General features: G+C 52.0%; 1 protein-coding gene across 3 annotated transcripts in view; it reads right to left on the bottom strand.

The window, feature by feature from the left end:
• SCN5A (sodium voltage-gated channel alpha subunit 5) overlaps positions 1-14412 on the bottom strand; it is a 93320-nt gene that overhangs the window by 41053 nt on the left and 37855 nt on the right. For all 3 annotated transcript variants that reach the window (XM_034662225.1, XM_034662226.1, XM_034662224.1), the window contains exons 8-14: positions 13424-13487; positions 11930-12071; positions 11193-11390; positions 9844-10023; positions 8665-9036; positions 3635-3767; positions 2487-2725 (exon numbers count right to left, since the gene is read on the bottom strand). In XM_034662225.1, coding sequence (XP_034518116.1) covers positions 2487-2725; positions 3635-3767; positions 8665-9036; positions 9844-10023; positions 11193-11390; positions 11930-12071; positions 13424-13487 — 1328 coding nt within the window. The remainder of the gene's footprint in view (positions 1-2486; positions 2726-3634; positions 3768-8664; positions 9037-9843; positions 10024-11192; positions 11391-11929; positions 12072-13423; positions 13488-14412) is intronic.

The following is a 14412-nucleotide window of genomic DNA, read 5'->3' as shown; positions in this document are numbered from 1 at the left end:
TTCCAGAAACGCTCAGCTACAACTTTGAACTCCATATATATAACTTTATATAAGGCCAAATTCATAGTCATAAGCTTCCAGAGGTTACTTTTTCCCTCCTCTTCAGCCCTAGGTGAGACTGACAAGCTTCCTTTCTTTATTATTTCCCAGTTTCAGTGCCAGGAGTTTTTTCTGGTTCACCATTCTACTGAAAGTAGGGTTATATTCTCATGGGGCTACTCAGTTCTGACCCCTACTCACACTGTCTAAAGACATGTCTTGTCTCTACATGTTCACTAAAATCCAAGTCCCCAGATTACCCAAATCGGGAATATCACCTGCTCCCAACCCCCACCAGGGCAACTACAGAACCATTTCATGTGTTTACTGCTATGGTTTTTAAGTCCCTCTTTGTTTCTGGCACTAAGGGATTTTTGCTACTTTCTCATGAGCTTTGATATGCATTTCAAAGAATATTTGCTGTATTTTTAATTGTTTCCTACTAGGTGACCTCTCAGGTTTTTTGGTCCACAACGTTAGGAACAGAAGTTGCATTTGCTCTTGAGATGATGGGCTAAAAGTCAAATCTATTGATCTTCTCTTTTATGGAACTGGTCTTTAATGACATGCTTAGAAAGGTTTTCCCATACTGAGATTATTTTCCCATGCTTATTGTGGTTTTATTTCTTTACATGTAACATTTAAACCATTGACAATATATTAACTTCAAGACAATCAAAACCTTACATAGTAGCAATAAAGCTATCCAAATGAAACAAAATAGAGCCATACTCCAATGACATGACCTCTTACTAACAACAGAACCCCAAGTTTAACACTTCAATTCAATCATAACTCAATGATCCAGGGAAGCCACCAGTGCTCTTTACCGCTTTGATTTGCGGCTCAGTGCAACCCAATGGTCACGTTCCAACAAAACCACATTCAACTGCAACCCTACATAACCACCATCTGAAGACCACCCAACACAAGCGGGCATAATTGTGCCATAAGACACCTACAGACTATAATAGAACTTTCCCTTTTGTTTGCATATAGAAGGAGAGAAAGCAGAATTATAGCAAAATGGACTCACGTTTTGAAAAAAACTGAATAGCCCCTGTGATAACTATGTAGAGTTTTAGATACGGGAAGTAATACAGAAGAAAATCCTCACACTCCACAGGGTAGGAGACCTGCCTGTCTGGGGGGCCACCTGTGCCGTTGGGACTGAGATAAGGCTGGCTTGCAGTAAGAGAAAGCTTGGACTGAATGGCCTTCGCCTCTACCCAACCTCTGTGATGATCCCGGAAGCTCCTTTCAGAGGCCACTGGGCTCTCTGCCAGCCTTGACCTGGGATCCGCTGGAGAATGGCTGTCTGTGTTTAGCTGGGCAGAGCCAGTAGGGCCCTGTCTCTCAGAGTTTGGAGACAGTAGTCGCATGCCCAGCTCTGCCACCATTATGTCACCTCTTGAGCCTCAGTTTCCCATCTTTAGAATAAAGAGGTGGGACCTGATTTGATCTCAAGGGGAAAAAAATCAGAATCAGGGTTGCCTGGGTGGCACAGCGGTTAAGCGTCTGCCTTCGGCTCAGGGCATGATCCCGGCGTTGTGGGATCGAGCCCCACATCAGGCTCCTCTGCTATGAGCCTGCTTCTTCCTCTCCCACTCCCCCTGCTTGTGTTCCCTCTCTCGCTGGCTGTCTCTATCTCTGTCGAATAAATAAAATCTTTTAAAAAAAAATCAGAATCAGAACCCAGACATTCTGACTTCCAGGGGCAGTCTCTTTAATAACAGCAACAGTGATAATAACCACAGACCACATCTATCATTTATTGTGAGTGCTTACTGTTTATCAAACTCTGAGCCAAGCACATTATACACATTATCTTATTCAATTCTCATTAGCTTCCTATGAGCTTGATACTGTCATACTAATTTTACATTTATTAAATTAAACAAATACTTATTGTGCCAATGACTGAGACTAAGTAATTTGCTTGAGGTCACATAGTTAGTAAGAGCTGAGTCAGAATTCAAATATGGCTCTGTCTGATTGACTCAACTACACCCAACTATCCATCCATCCATCCGTCTGTCCATCCATCCATCCGTCTGTCCATCCATCCATCCGTCTGTCCATCCATCCATCCATTCTCTGACCATCCATCCTTCCCCTGAGAGAACAGCCTCTTATTGCATACACTCTCCTCTTCATTTGCCCTGTCTCCCGTCCCTGCACATTTGAAGTTCACTCTCAACTCACTTTTGTTTTCTAGCATCTGGGCTTCTTTATCCCCAACTCTCACTCCCAGCTATATCTCTCAGCTCCTTCCAACCTGATCCTGACACTTCTTGTTCCAAGACGTTTTCCGTGGTGACTTCCACCGTTGGATGATCCTTTTGTGCTCTGAATCCCCCCTCACTATCCATGAAGGCTGTGCCAGTTGGCCAAGAGCCCTTCACACCAGGATGCCCATTTGAGTGTCGGCTGCTGGCAGCCCTTACCAGGTTTCCAACCTGCAGCATCTCCTCAAATTCAGTTGTCATGTTGTAGTGCTCCAGTGCCATGAAGAGCGTGTTAAGCACGATGCACATGGTGATGGTGAGGTCAGCGAATGGGTCCATGACCATAAACTTCACTCTCTGCTTGATGGACATCCACAGCGGGCAGCACTCCCAGATCAGGTAGCGCTGGGCAAAGCGGTCCCAGCATGGTGGACATTTGCGGCGAGACTCTTCCAGTTCTGGGGGAGGGGGTAGCCAGTGAGCTGGTTTGTTTTTTTGTGGACTGACTCACATATAATTTGGTATTCCACAGAAGACGTATGACTTAGCTGGGGGAGATGGCAGGGCCACTACATGACAGGGGCACAGTGAGAGGGACAAGGAAAACTAAGGGATGGTGTGGCTTATGTCCCAGCCCTTTACTCTGGAAATAGGATAGGAGAAGGCCACAGGGAAAGGAGGTCAGGATGGATTTGGGGACAACTGGGACAAGACAGATTATGACAGATATGGGTTCTCCTGAGACAACAGTCTCACACAGACATGGGGACACCCAAGAGAGGACAAGCTGAAAAGGACAAGACAGCATCTGAGACAGGCAAGTTTGGATCTAAGGACACCCAAAACAAGAAGAACAGACGTGGCATTTGGGACATGTTAGGACAGATGGCGGGTGCCTGGAACAGGCCAGAAAAGACGTGAACACATATGGGACAGGAGGGAACAAGATGGGGGGGTTGGTGCCAAGTTCAGACTGGAACGGCTGGGGGTTGCCTAAGGTGGGACTGGCCGGGACAGATGTGGGATGCCTGGAATAGCCTGTGGTGGACATGGAATGGCTGGGAATAGACTAGAGTCGGCATGCCTGGGCCACGATGGTCCCAAGAAGGCACGGGGATTCTTGGGAGAGGACAGGCTGAGACGGGGAAGCTCTCAGGACAGGACAGGACAGCTGTGGGGATGTTCAGAAGAAATACAGACATGGCTCCTGAGGATGCAGAGGTGACACAGACTGGAAAGTCTGGGCCCACAGAGGGGATGTCCGACGCAAGCCCAGCAGCTGGGGGATGCTTGGCTCAGGCCAGACTAAGTGGGAGAGGGCCCAGGGCAGGAGTGGGAGCGTTTGAAGGACACCAGGGGTAGCTGACCTTCCAGGGCGCTGGTGAGGACACTGACTGCGCTGAGGGCCCGCTGCCGCTCTCCTGGCTCCTCGAAGCCATCCATACATGGAGCCTGGGGGTTCAGCATCTGGGGCCTGCCTGGCTCCTCCGACGGTGTGGTCTAGGTGCAACCAGGAGATATGCATCAGCCCGGGCACGGGGGTCATGCTGAACCGGGGGCAGCTGCTGGGCCTGGGACAGCGGTCCCAGACTTGGGTTGGGGGGGGCACAGGGAGACAGGATGGGGGTCTTGGTGGGACATGGATGCTGGGTTTCTCTGCTCCCAACTCCCTCCCTGTTAGTAAATTCCCCCATCCCTTTTGCCAATCATTATCTCCATTCTCCTTTCTTCACCATGTCTCGTCAGTGGTAATTCTTGAGTGTGGACAGGAAGCTATATGTACCAAGTTCTATTAGCCAGATACTGTCATTATACATTAGTACATGCAAAAACAAGCTGGGAGTCTTAATTGACCACAAGCTCCCTAGAGTCGAGAGCATAAAGAAACATAAAGGAAAAAATCTACCCCACTCTAAGGTGACATTAATAGAAGCATAAAGCACAATGCTTAGACATAGCTGATGGGAGCTTCTGTGGAGGCAGTTTGGCTCTATCTACGAAGAAAATTTTAAATTGGCTCTGCAATTCCACATCTAGCAATCTAACTTCATAAATAATTATACACGTGCACCAAAAATATATATGCAATGACGCTCATTGCAGCATTGTTCCTAATACCATAAAAACAAAACCAATCAATAGGAAGAATATTAAAATCAATTATGGATACAATCTGACTCTGGACCCTGGTACAGACAGTAAAGAGAAGGAGGCAGGTCCATGTGCATTCCCATGGGAGCACCTCCAAGACAAACAGTTTGATAAAAAGCAAGAAAAAGATCTGAAAGATACACACGGAATCGTTAGGGTGAGTACATGTGGGGAATGGGATTGTGGGGGGAGGCAAAGGAGAGGGTGAAGTCTTCTTGCATTTATACGCTTCTGCACTGCGGGATTTGTTGTCAATGCGCTGGCATCATTTTTGTAAGCAAAAGAGCCAGATCTGCAGATGGAGATGTGGTGTGTCTGGTAGAGGGAGGTGGCGGCGGGAACTCTCTAGGCTTACTCAGAGCCCCGCCTCCCACTACCGGGTATGTGTGTGGGGGGCACGAAGCTGTCACGTCAGCATGGCTCTGTGTGACCACAGTGCAAGAGCCTGAGCTGGGGCTGTGGAAGGCACAGGGCTGTTCAGTGTGCAAGTGTAAGTCTCTGTAATCTCTGTAGGTCAGAAGGAAGGGGGGCCTGGGCTGCCCAGGGTGGCAGAGTCAGGGCCTGGGGTGGTCACCAAATTGATTTGAGCTCAAGTTAAAGTCAACCCTTGTAATTGGTGGGACTGCCCTGAAATGCTGCCTAGGGAGGGAGTGAGCTCTCAGTCACGGAAGTATTCAAGCAGAGGCACCCGAGAGGGCTGAGGGGGCTGCTGTTAACAGTGGTACCTGAGTCCGAGGCAACCACAAGCCTGGCCAGCTCAACTCACAAACGTGTCTTAAATTCTGCCGGCTTCTCTTCTCCATGACTGCGATAGTCTGACTTATCATTTAGCAAGTATCTACTCACTGCTCTCCCACCATGGGGGAAGCACCCTTCCCTGTCCCACTGGCTTTGGCCAGTGGAATGTGAATGGATGTGAGGTAGCTGCCACCCGTTCAGCCTGAGCCTCAGTGCAGAGACATGCAGAGCAGCCCTGAGCCTGACCCACAGTGTGCAGCCAAGCCAATGTGCAGCCTAAAGCAGAGCTCCCCAGCCAAGCCCGACCTTGACCAGCGAGACCATGGTCACCCTGCAGATAAGTCAGCAGGAGAATAAAGGCTTATTGTTAACCACTGACTTTGGGGGTAATTTGTTACACAGCATTATGTAGCAATAGCTGGCTGATACACCACCCTAGTGCACGCTATCCTCTCTTCCCTCTTGTTTACACAGCAGAAAAAGATTCCCTTAAAAAGTAAATCAGGTCATGATAATCCTTTCCGCCCCTCACCCCACGCTTTCCATCTTACTCAGAGTAAATCCAAACTCTTTTATGGCCTACAAGGCACTGTGTAGTCCAAATCCTAACTCATCAAATGAATTCTGTATCCCTTCTTGCTGTTTCCGCCACACCTGACCCTGCCTGGCCCTCTCATGCCTCGAGCACATCAAGCCTCCTCTTCCTCAGGGCCTTTATACTTGCTGTCCCTCTGCCTACAGCACTGTTCTTCCACATCTTTGTGGCTGGCTCCCTAAAATCATTTGCCTGTCAGTTTTAATGCTGCCCCCTCAAGAAGGACTTCCCGAGTACTCTAAGAGCCATCCCCAACCTCCGCCTAGCAACTTTCTGTTCCATGACCCTTTTTGCTAACCTGGAAATATTGACCAGTTTGCCATCTGTCTTCCTGACTACAAAGTAAATGCCGTGAGGTCAGAGCTCTTGTCTGTTCTGTTCACCACTGAAGCCCTGGAGCCCCCATCTCAACGCAGCAGACTGGCACTGGACAAATGTTGGTTGCATGGATAATTACTTGGGAATCAGAAGGGTTGGCTGAAGTTCTAGCCCTGCCTCTAACTTGCCAGATGACCAGGGGAAAGGAGGATGCAAGTCTAACACATGGAGGGAGAAGAATGGCTGTTCCCCACCCCCGTCTGGCCTGGGGCAGGCGCTCTCATATCGATGGTGGGCAAAAGAAAGCTTCACCCTCCACCCCTTTGACTGGGATAAATTAAACATGAGCTGTCTGTTGGGCTGGCCCTTCTTCCCCTCTCCTGTCTTGGCTGAGCCCACACTATGTGCCCCACACCATGCCCTGACTTCAGATTTAGAACTGGGCAGACAGGTCTCATTGGGGACCCAGCGGAGGCAGAGAAGGTATTCCCAGGGCCTAAAGCCCAGCTAATCTCTTTAACTTTACAATGTCTCCATCTTGGTCTGTTAATTCCTTTAACTTTGCAAATAAGCCCCTTGGCCTGCTAATCCCTTTGAGGTTACAAATGGGCCCCACAGAAGTGAGAAAGGGTGAAGTCAGAGTTCCCGGTAATGAAGTGTTTGAACTTGGATTCCTCCTGACATGTGCAGCACAATGAGATGATTTTCTCCCTAATGAGATTAGGAAATTCTATTAGTGTTCTGGGCTGCTGACCTGATTCCGCAAGGCTGAGACTCCAGGGTTGGACCTGCAGGGGGGCCTAGGCCACCGGGATTCACTGTTCCTGAAAGACCCGACATCCCCCCCTCCAGGAGATGGCCAGGGCCCTCCTGGGCCCACTGGGACACTGTGGTCTGCCCCCATTGCGCTCCCAGGACCCTCTCTGTGACTCTCTGCTCCAGAGGAGTGTGACTGCCCCAGGCCCACTGCAATGTACCCCGGGAGTCTTTACTCCTTCCTCCTCAATAATAAAGGTAACATAAAGTAATAGTAATGACTCTAACATGAAGCAAGTACCAGTCTAATCACCGGACAGGTCTTAACCCTTTTAGTCCTCACCACAAACTGCTGACGTGGGTATTAATTTTATTTTCACTTAACCGATGAGGAAATTGAGGCACAGACCGATTCGTCAACCTGCACCAAGTCCCACAGCCAGAGCCAGAGTCTGAGCTGGAGCAAAACAGGCCGTTTGGCTGTGAGCCCTCTCCCTTCAGCCCCACCTCCACCTTCCTGATCAAGGCTCCCTGTGGTGTCCTAGCTTCCTCAGGAAGTCTCTCGTCCTTTGTCTCCTGCAGGCCTTGGGTATAAGCCACACATGTGTCTTTTTCTGGGATGGGCTGCCCTGGGCACTGTGTGGGGGGCAGAGGTCAGCAAGGACACTCCAGGGCTGACCGGGCAGTCATCAGTCAGTCGGGCTCAGCTACTGAGAGATCAGAGCTCTGGCCGGCCTTTCACGATCTGCCCTGTCTGTCCGCTACCTTTTTGACGGTAACTCCAACTCCTTTTGCCTTTGCTTCCTGGGTTCCAACAATTCTGACCTCATGGCATTTCCTTCAATAGGCTGGGCATGCTCCTGCCTCAGGGCCTTTGCACTGGCTGCTCTCGAGGCCCAGAACATGCTTCCCTCAGATGATACAATGATGGTATATTATTATAACATTATCACAGCATCAACATACACATGATGTCCCGATTGCTGTACCCATATGAGATCATTCATCCTCACAGCAATCTGAAATGGGTGTTTTTAATTCATTTTACAGATGACAGACACACAGAGAAAGAAAGTAACTTGCCCACGGCCATCCAGCTGGTAAGCTATGAGCTGGAATTCAAACCCAGCTTGTGTCTAGAATCTGGGTGCTATATCACCCCCCTGCCTCTGAGTTTCAGAAAGCAACCTGGCTCCCACCCCTGCCTCCTTTAGGTCTTTGTTTAAATGCCTCCTAATGGGTAAGGGTTCCCGCTCCCCCACACTTACTCTTGCCCTCCCACAGCACTTATTATTTGGACTAATGTTTACCAGTTTGTAAAGTACTGAAATATTTAAGGCCTGGTGAATAATTGTTGCCCAGAACCCTGTAAGTATCCCTTGGCCACTCTGGCCCCTTTCCCATAAGCCCCTGCATTGCCCAGGATCCAACAGCTCTACGGACTAACGCCTGGCACGTACGGGGCCTTCAGGACACCGGTCCTGTGCCACCACGGCATCTTGGTGCCTGGGCCTTACCGTTGCTAACCATTTGACTCTTATCCCTCTTTATCAACATTATACACCATATACACATATATACCTCTTTTTCTTCTGCCTTTGATGTTTGCTCATCTGCTCCCATTATCATGGAAGCTCTATGAGGGCAGAGATTTTTTTTGCTGTTTTTTTTTTTTTTTTTTTTTTTTTTTTTTTTTTTTTTTTTTTTTTGCTATTAACCCCCAGAGCCCAACATACAACAGGTGCTCAGTAAGTAGTAGGTGTGTATTTTGGACCTGGCACTGGTGACCAGTTTGGGAGACCAGATCTGCCCTGGGGCTGCATCACGGGGCTGGCTCACCGTGTCTGGGGGGCGATCCAGGATCACAGGGCGGAGGAGGTGGCTCCCTGGGGAGGTGGCCTCAGCGTCGCCCGTCCCCAGCAAGGAGACCACCCCGTTGCAGTCCACGGTGCTGTTCCTTTTCCCATTGAGGGCGTGGCCAGGAGCTGAGGTCCCTGGACTGAGCTGTCCCTGGGCACTAGGCCGGCGCAGAGGCCAGGGCACCAGCAGACACGTGTGGTGGCTCTCGCTGTCCCCCGCTGTACTGTTTTCGTCATCTGCGAAATCTGTCTCTGAGCCCAGATCTCGCCTGCGAAAGGTGAAAATGCTCCCGCGGCTGGAGCGCGGCTTCATGGAGGTCCTGCTGAGGCCGTGGATGCTGCTCAGATGATTCTGGGGGCACAGGGAGAAGGCACACGACCAAGCCAGCTCTTCACGTGCTCCCAGCCTGTCCCCTGTGGTGTTCTCTGAGACTAAGAAGTTCTCTCAGAGCAATGAGAGGTTTGGGGTTTTTTTGTTTTTGTTTGTTTTAGCAGGCTCCATGCCCAGCAGGGCTTGAACTCATGACCCTGAGATCTAGACCTCAGCTGAGATCAAGAGTCGGACGCTTAACTGACTGAGCCACCCAGGTGCCCCAAGCATTGAGGGTTTTTGCTGGCCACTCAGGAACTGGGGGTGGAGGTGGCAAGCCGGGGGGTTCAGAGGAGGGGGTACAGTCAATCCTGATTCATCTGGGATCTCTGCTCACTTCAAGCTTGTGTTTCTGGGGCTTTGAGATTCAAGCTGACCTGCGCCTGAAGATGTGACTATGGCTGGGCAGGGGGAGAAGGAGGCAGGAAAGTTCCTGCTGGTACAAGCAGGCCTGGCCTGAGCAGGACGGGGGCCACCAGCATGCACCAGACTCACATGGGCATGTCCTTGGGCACCTACCCATCCATACCGCAGGGTGTTCCCTGGTCAGAGCCCCAACACTAGAGACTTAGCCAATGTGGGGGACATCGTAACACCCGAACTTAGCTCATTCTCTGCCCAGACCTCTTCCACTCCAAGAGTGGTCATGGGAAACAGGAAGGGCTGGGAGGGGCTCAAGGATACTTTCCCTGAGGAGCAAGCATGGGGGGCTGTGACTGCACCAGGGGCCCAACATGATGAGCTTTTGACGCCAGACCTGAAAGGGTCAGAGTCACGGCCGGGGATTACCATTGCTCTGGGACCATCCTCCGAGTCGGACTTGGGGAACCTGTCATCCCCACACTCCTCTGTCCCCGAAGACATTCGTTTTCTCCTCTTGCTTCTTCTCTCATGGGTGGTTACTGGGGCCAAAGGGGACATCTCCAAGGAGCTGCGGGACACAGTGTCCACACCCCTGATGGTGAGGGCCTGGAAAAGGTGGAAGAGATATTTTGGTTACTGAGACTTTGTGCAGTCTCAGGCTAAGGCAGGCCAGGCAACTTTCAGTATCTCACTTTCCCCATCGGGAAGCAGACTTGCACACTTAACCCCAGACAAGGGTATCATGGAGAGATGAGCTCAAACAGACCCAGGATGTTTTGAGAAAAATCAAAGTCCAGGGAAGAGAGGAAAGAAGTGGCTGATGTGGGCAGCTCCTGGAAGAGCGGAGTGTAAGGGACAATTGTGTGTGTGTGTGTGTGTGTGTGTGTGTGTGTGTGTGTCGGGGAGGGTTGATGAGCAGAGGAAATAACAGAATTAGAGGGCAGGAGATCTTCTAGAAGGAGAGGGAGGTGGCATGGGGCAGTGAGAAGACAGTGGATGTCTAACAGCTGGCTCTGTAGTTAGCCTGCAGTATCTGTGTGTGGAGCTATGGGTAACCAGCACGGTACTGCCATGCTTATCTTCTGAGCTGGCTCAGGCCTCCAGCCTTGGACCTTCCTCTCCCAGCTACTGAGTTCACTGGGATAAACTCAGTCCATGGACACGTGGTACTTTTACCCAGCATGCACTAGGCTCCTTTATGCAGGAACCACTACCTTTACCCAGTGGGCACCACTTTTAGCGAGCTGACACCATTGTCTCTCAGAAGACACCATGGTCATAGGGAACACTTTCCTCAGCAGGCACCAGTCACAGTGCCCACCTGTACCCAGTGGGCACTACTTTCACCTAGCAGGCACCTCATGACCAGGCACTGTCTTTACAAGGTAGGTATCAAATTTGTACCTAGCAGACACCATGTTCACATGAAATACTTCACCCAACAGATGCCGACTTTACCCAGCAGGAACTGCCTTTCATCCAGCAGGTGCCAAACTTAAAGGCACCAGCTTTACCCAGCATGCATCACAGGTGCAGACACCAGCTTTACCCAGCATGCACCACGCTTACAGGTACCAGCTTTATTCAGTAGGCGCCATGCCCACAGGCACCAGCTTTACCCAGCAGGACCTGCCCTTTATCCAGCAGATGCCACACTTACGGATATCAGCTTTACCAGCGGGCACTAGCTTTACCCAGCATGTATCAGGTTTACAGGCACCCACAGTAAGGAGAGGACTTGGTTTGGAGGCTCCTTGGCTGCACTGCTCACCCACCTCATGCTCTTTCCTGAGCAGCTCCATGGCCTCCTGGAAGCGCTTTTCCTTCTCTTCAGTCTCAGCGATGGTGGCTTGGTTTTGCTCTTCGTAGGCCATGGCAACCACAGCCAGGATCAGGTTCACCAGGTAGAAGGAGCCCAGGAAGATGACAAGCATGAAGAAGATCATGTAGATCTTCCCTGCAGACCTCAGGGTCTGGGGAGTAAGGCAACAGAAGTTATCTTCACTGGGGCCCCTTCTAGGTCATGGTCATGGAATTTCAAGTTGTCCAGTCTGACTGTGCTGAAGGTTCAAACGGCCGCAGCCTGGGCAGGGAGTAGAGCATATCCTATCTATAGAGGTAAGTGTCCTAACCTATAGAGAAGAACGACCTACACTCAGGGGATAGTGTACCACCCATAGAGGGAGGCAGAATGTTCCGGTCAACAGAGAAAATTTGCATGCATAGAGGGGACTATTCCATCACATAGGATGAAGTGTTGCACTCACAGAGCACAGAATGTCCCATATGGAGGGATAGGTACTTGTTTACCAGCAAAAAGAAAGTTTCTTTGCTTGCTGTGTCCCATTCCTCAGATACAAAGTCCCTGTCCCTTATTCCTTGAGCCTCCCCAGCTCTTGCCAGCGGAGAAGCTGCTGGGGCTACTTCTGGCTAAGCACCTGGGCATCCTGGTCCCTGATGCGGGCCTCTAGCCGGTTCCTGGTGTTCCTCTGGTGCCGGGGCACCCAAGTACCTGCTGGTAGAGGCGCTCCCAGCAGTCCTGCGTCATCAGCCGGAAGAGCGCCAGGAAGGCCCAGGCGAAGGAGTCGAAGCTGGTGTAGCCATGGTCAGGGTTGTCCCCTGCCTTTAGGCACCGGTAACCCTCAGGACATGTCCTGCAGTCAGACACACAGACTCTGTCCCATGCTGTGAGCCCTTCCCCCCGCCCCCCACCCTGAGGTGCTCCCTGGCCCCGATTCTTCTCCCTGGGCAGCCCAGCATATGCCCCACATCTTCATGAGGCTGAGTTTCATGAACTTAGTGCCACACTGCTGGTCCTGCTGCCGTGACTTTTCATGCCGTGCCTCCCGCCTGGGACACCGTCTTCGTCTTTTTTCTACCCATCCGTATTCAGCTAGGACTAAATCCAGCTTCTGCCCACACTATATTCCATGCCTGCTGCTATGTGAGTTGTCTCTCCCCTCACAGAGGAAGTGCCAAGGGCCTGGCTCATAGTCTTTTCCTCTGGCTGCTTACCCCACAGGGAGATGGGCAAGGAGTTGGCCTGCAGTGGGGGGAGGGCAGCGAGGCTTGGTTGAACAGCATGGAGCTGAAAAGCATGAAGCCCAGGGCAAATGTCAGGTCATGGGGTTGAGGGCTGCTGCTGGAGTGGATGGGCTGGGGCCTGGCCACATCCAGAGAACATGCCCATTTGCATGACCGCGCACACAGGCATAGTGAGGTGGACTGATGGTTCACAGAGCTGGATGGGATACCCTCTCTCCTGCAGATGGACCACTGGGCTGGATTCACGAGTGTAAGAGACAGAAGGTGGGGGAAGGGGACTCGGCAAGTGGGAGGACGCAGCCTTTGTGCCTTGCTCATGTCCTAAGACCCTCCAGACAATCTCTTCAGCGACAAGAAGGCCTGGAACCTCATACTGAGAGATGTGGGACTGCAGCCCCACAGAGCCCCTCCCTCACCAGGTGAGCCTGTGTGTCCCGCCCGCCGGCTAACAACTGTGGCACAGACACACTGATCCAGACCCCGTAAGCACAGAGCCCTGGGAGCTGCACATGGCTATGGGGCATCTCTGGGCACCACACTCAGACTGCGGGTGCAGGCTCTGCTGGCCCTGGAGGAGAGTCTAGGCGGCTGGGGAAAGCCATACTCACTCCTGACCTAGGGCACAGATGGGTAGGGAGGGAGCGAAGACTGGAGGGGAAGGGAACACCCCGGGGGGGGGGCTTCCGCAAAGGAATGAAGCCAGGGTTGGGCTGGTGGGAGGCACTGCGCGCTCTGTTCACCCTCCCTGCCTCAGAACTGTCTCCCCTGTGGTGGGGGTGGGGTGGACAAGATGCCAGGGGCCTGGCAGGGAAGAGAGGTAGGGGAAAGCCTGGGGTCAAGGGCATAAGCTGAAAGCATAGTCAGTTGAGAAAGCACAGAGGGATCCCCCCTCCCCTGCTGCCCTTGCCTCACCTCACCCCTGCTAGGTGAGGTGGCCCTGGGGGGCGGGTGCGCCACATACCCGGCATCAGAGCTGTTCCCACACAGTAACACATCAGAGGTGCCGTTCTTCAGCAAGTAATTTCCTGAAAGAGGAACAACCGATGGTGAAGGGCATGTGTGTGCCCAGACTCCCAGGGTTCCTGCGTTGCGCCCAAGACTCTGGGGAGGTAGAGATGCCACTGGTGGTCTCTTCTCTGCTCCTGCCCTGACCCCTACCCTCTGCCTGGCCAGGACTGAGGCAATGCCAGCTGCTTCCCTGGCCTGCCTCCTGCTCCTCCTCAGATGTTCAGTTGCCGAGTCCCCCACGCTCCCCCCATAGGGAGCTTCTGTACCCTGCCCCGAGCCACTCAGGATGACACCCAGGGCCAAGAGAGGCCTTGAACCAGGAGGCGGGGGTCTGGGCAGAGACCCAGCTCGGGTACTGAGTCACGGCATGGTCTTGGAAGGCTACTGCCCAGCTCCGTCTGAGCCCACTTTTTTGTGCAAGTGAAAGAAGCTACCACAGTCACCGTGGTGATACCGTGGTCTGCTCAGACAGGCCTGGGGCTGAGCCAGGTAACACATGGGACACCTAGTCCTGTTCTCTCCTCTCTGGACATTGGTCAGTCCCCATCAGCCACCACTACAGGCCTCAGTTTTAGGCAGCAGTTCTCAAATTGTGGTCCCCAGCCCAGCGGCAGCAGGCATCAACTGGGACCTGGTGAGAAACGTAACTTCCCGAATGCCACCCCAGATCTACGGACTCAGGAACCCTGGGGGTGCCTCCCAGCACCATCTGCTTTCTGGAGCCCTCCAGGTCACTGGGACACATGGAAGTTTTAGAACCACTGCTATTTGGCCACAGCCGAACCGTAAGCAAATTGAGTCACTGAGTTGTGGTCTGTTTCTTTTTCCAAAGTGGACTGCAGGTGTAGGGAAGAGGCCCTAACTTCAGAATGTCCCTGGAGGCCCTTGTGGCCTGGAATCTGGCCTTGCACCAGTGTCTACCTTTGAACCAGACTGATGGTT

This window comes from Ailuropoda melanoleuca, chromosome 6 (genome assembly GCF_002007445.2).
Source record: "Ailuropoda melanoleuca isolate Jingjing chromosome 6, ASM200744v2, whole genome shotgun sequence".
Lineage (NCBI taxonomy): Eukaryota > Metazoa > Chordata > Mammalia > Carnivora > Ursidae > Ailuropoda > Ailuropoda melanoleuca.
The sequence above is the reverse complement of the archived record's forward strand: the minus strand, read 5'-3'. Positions and strand labels throughout refer to the sequence as shown.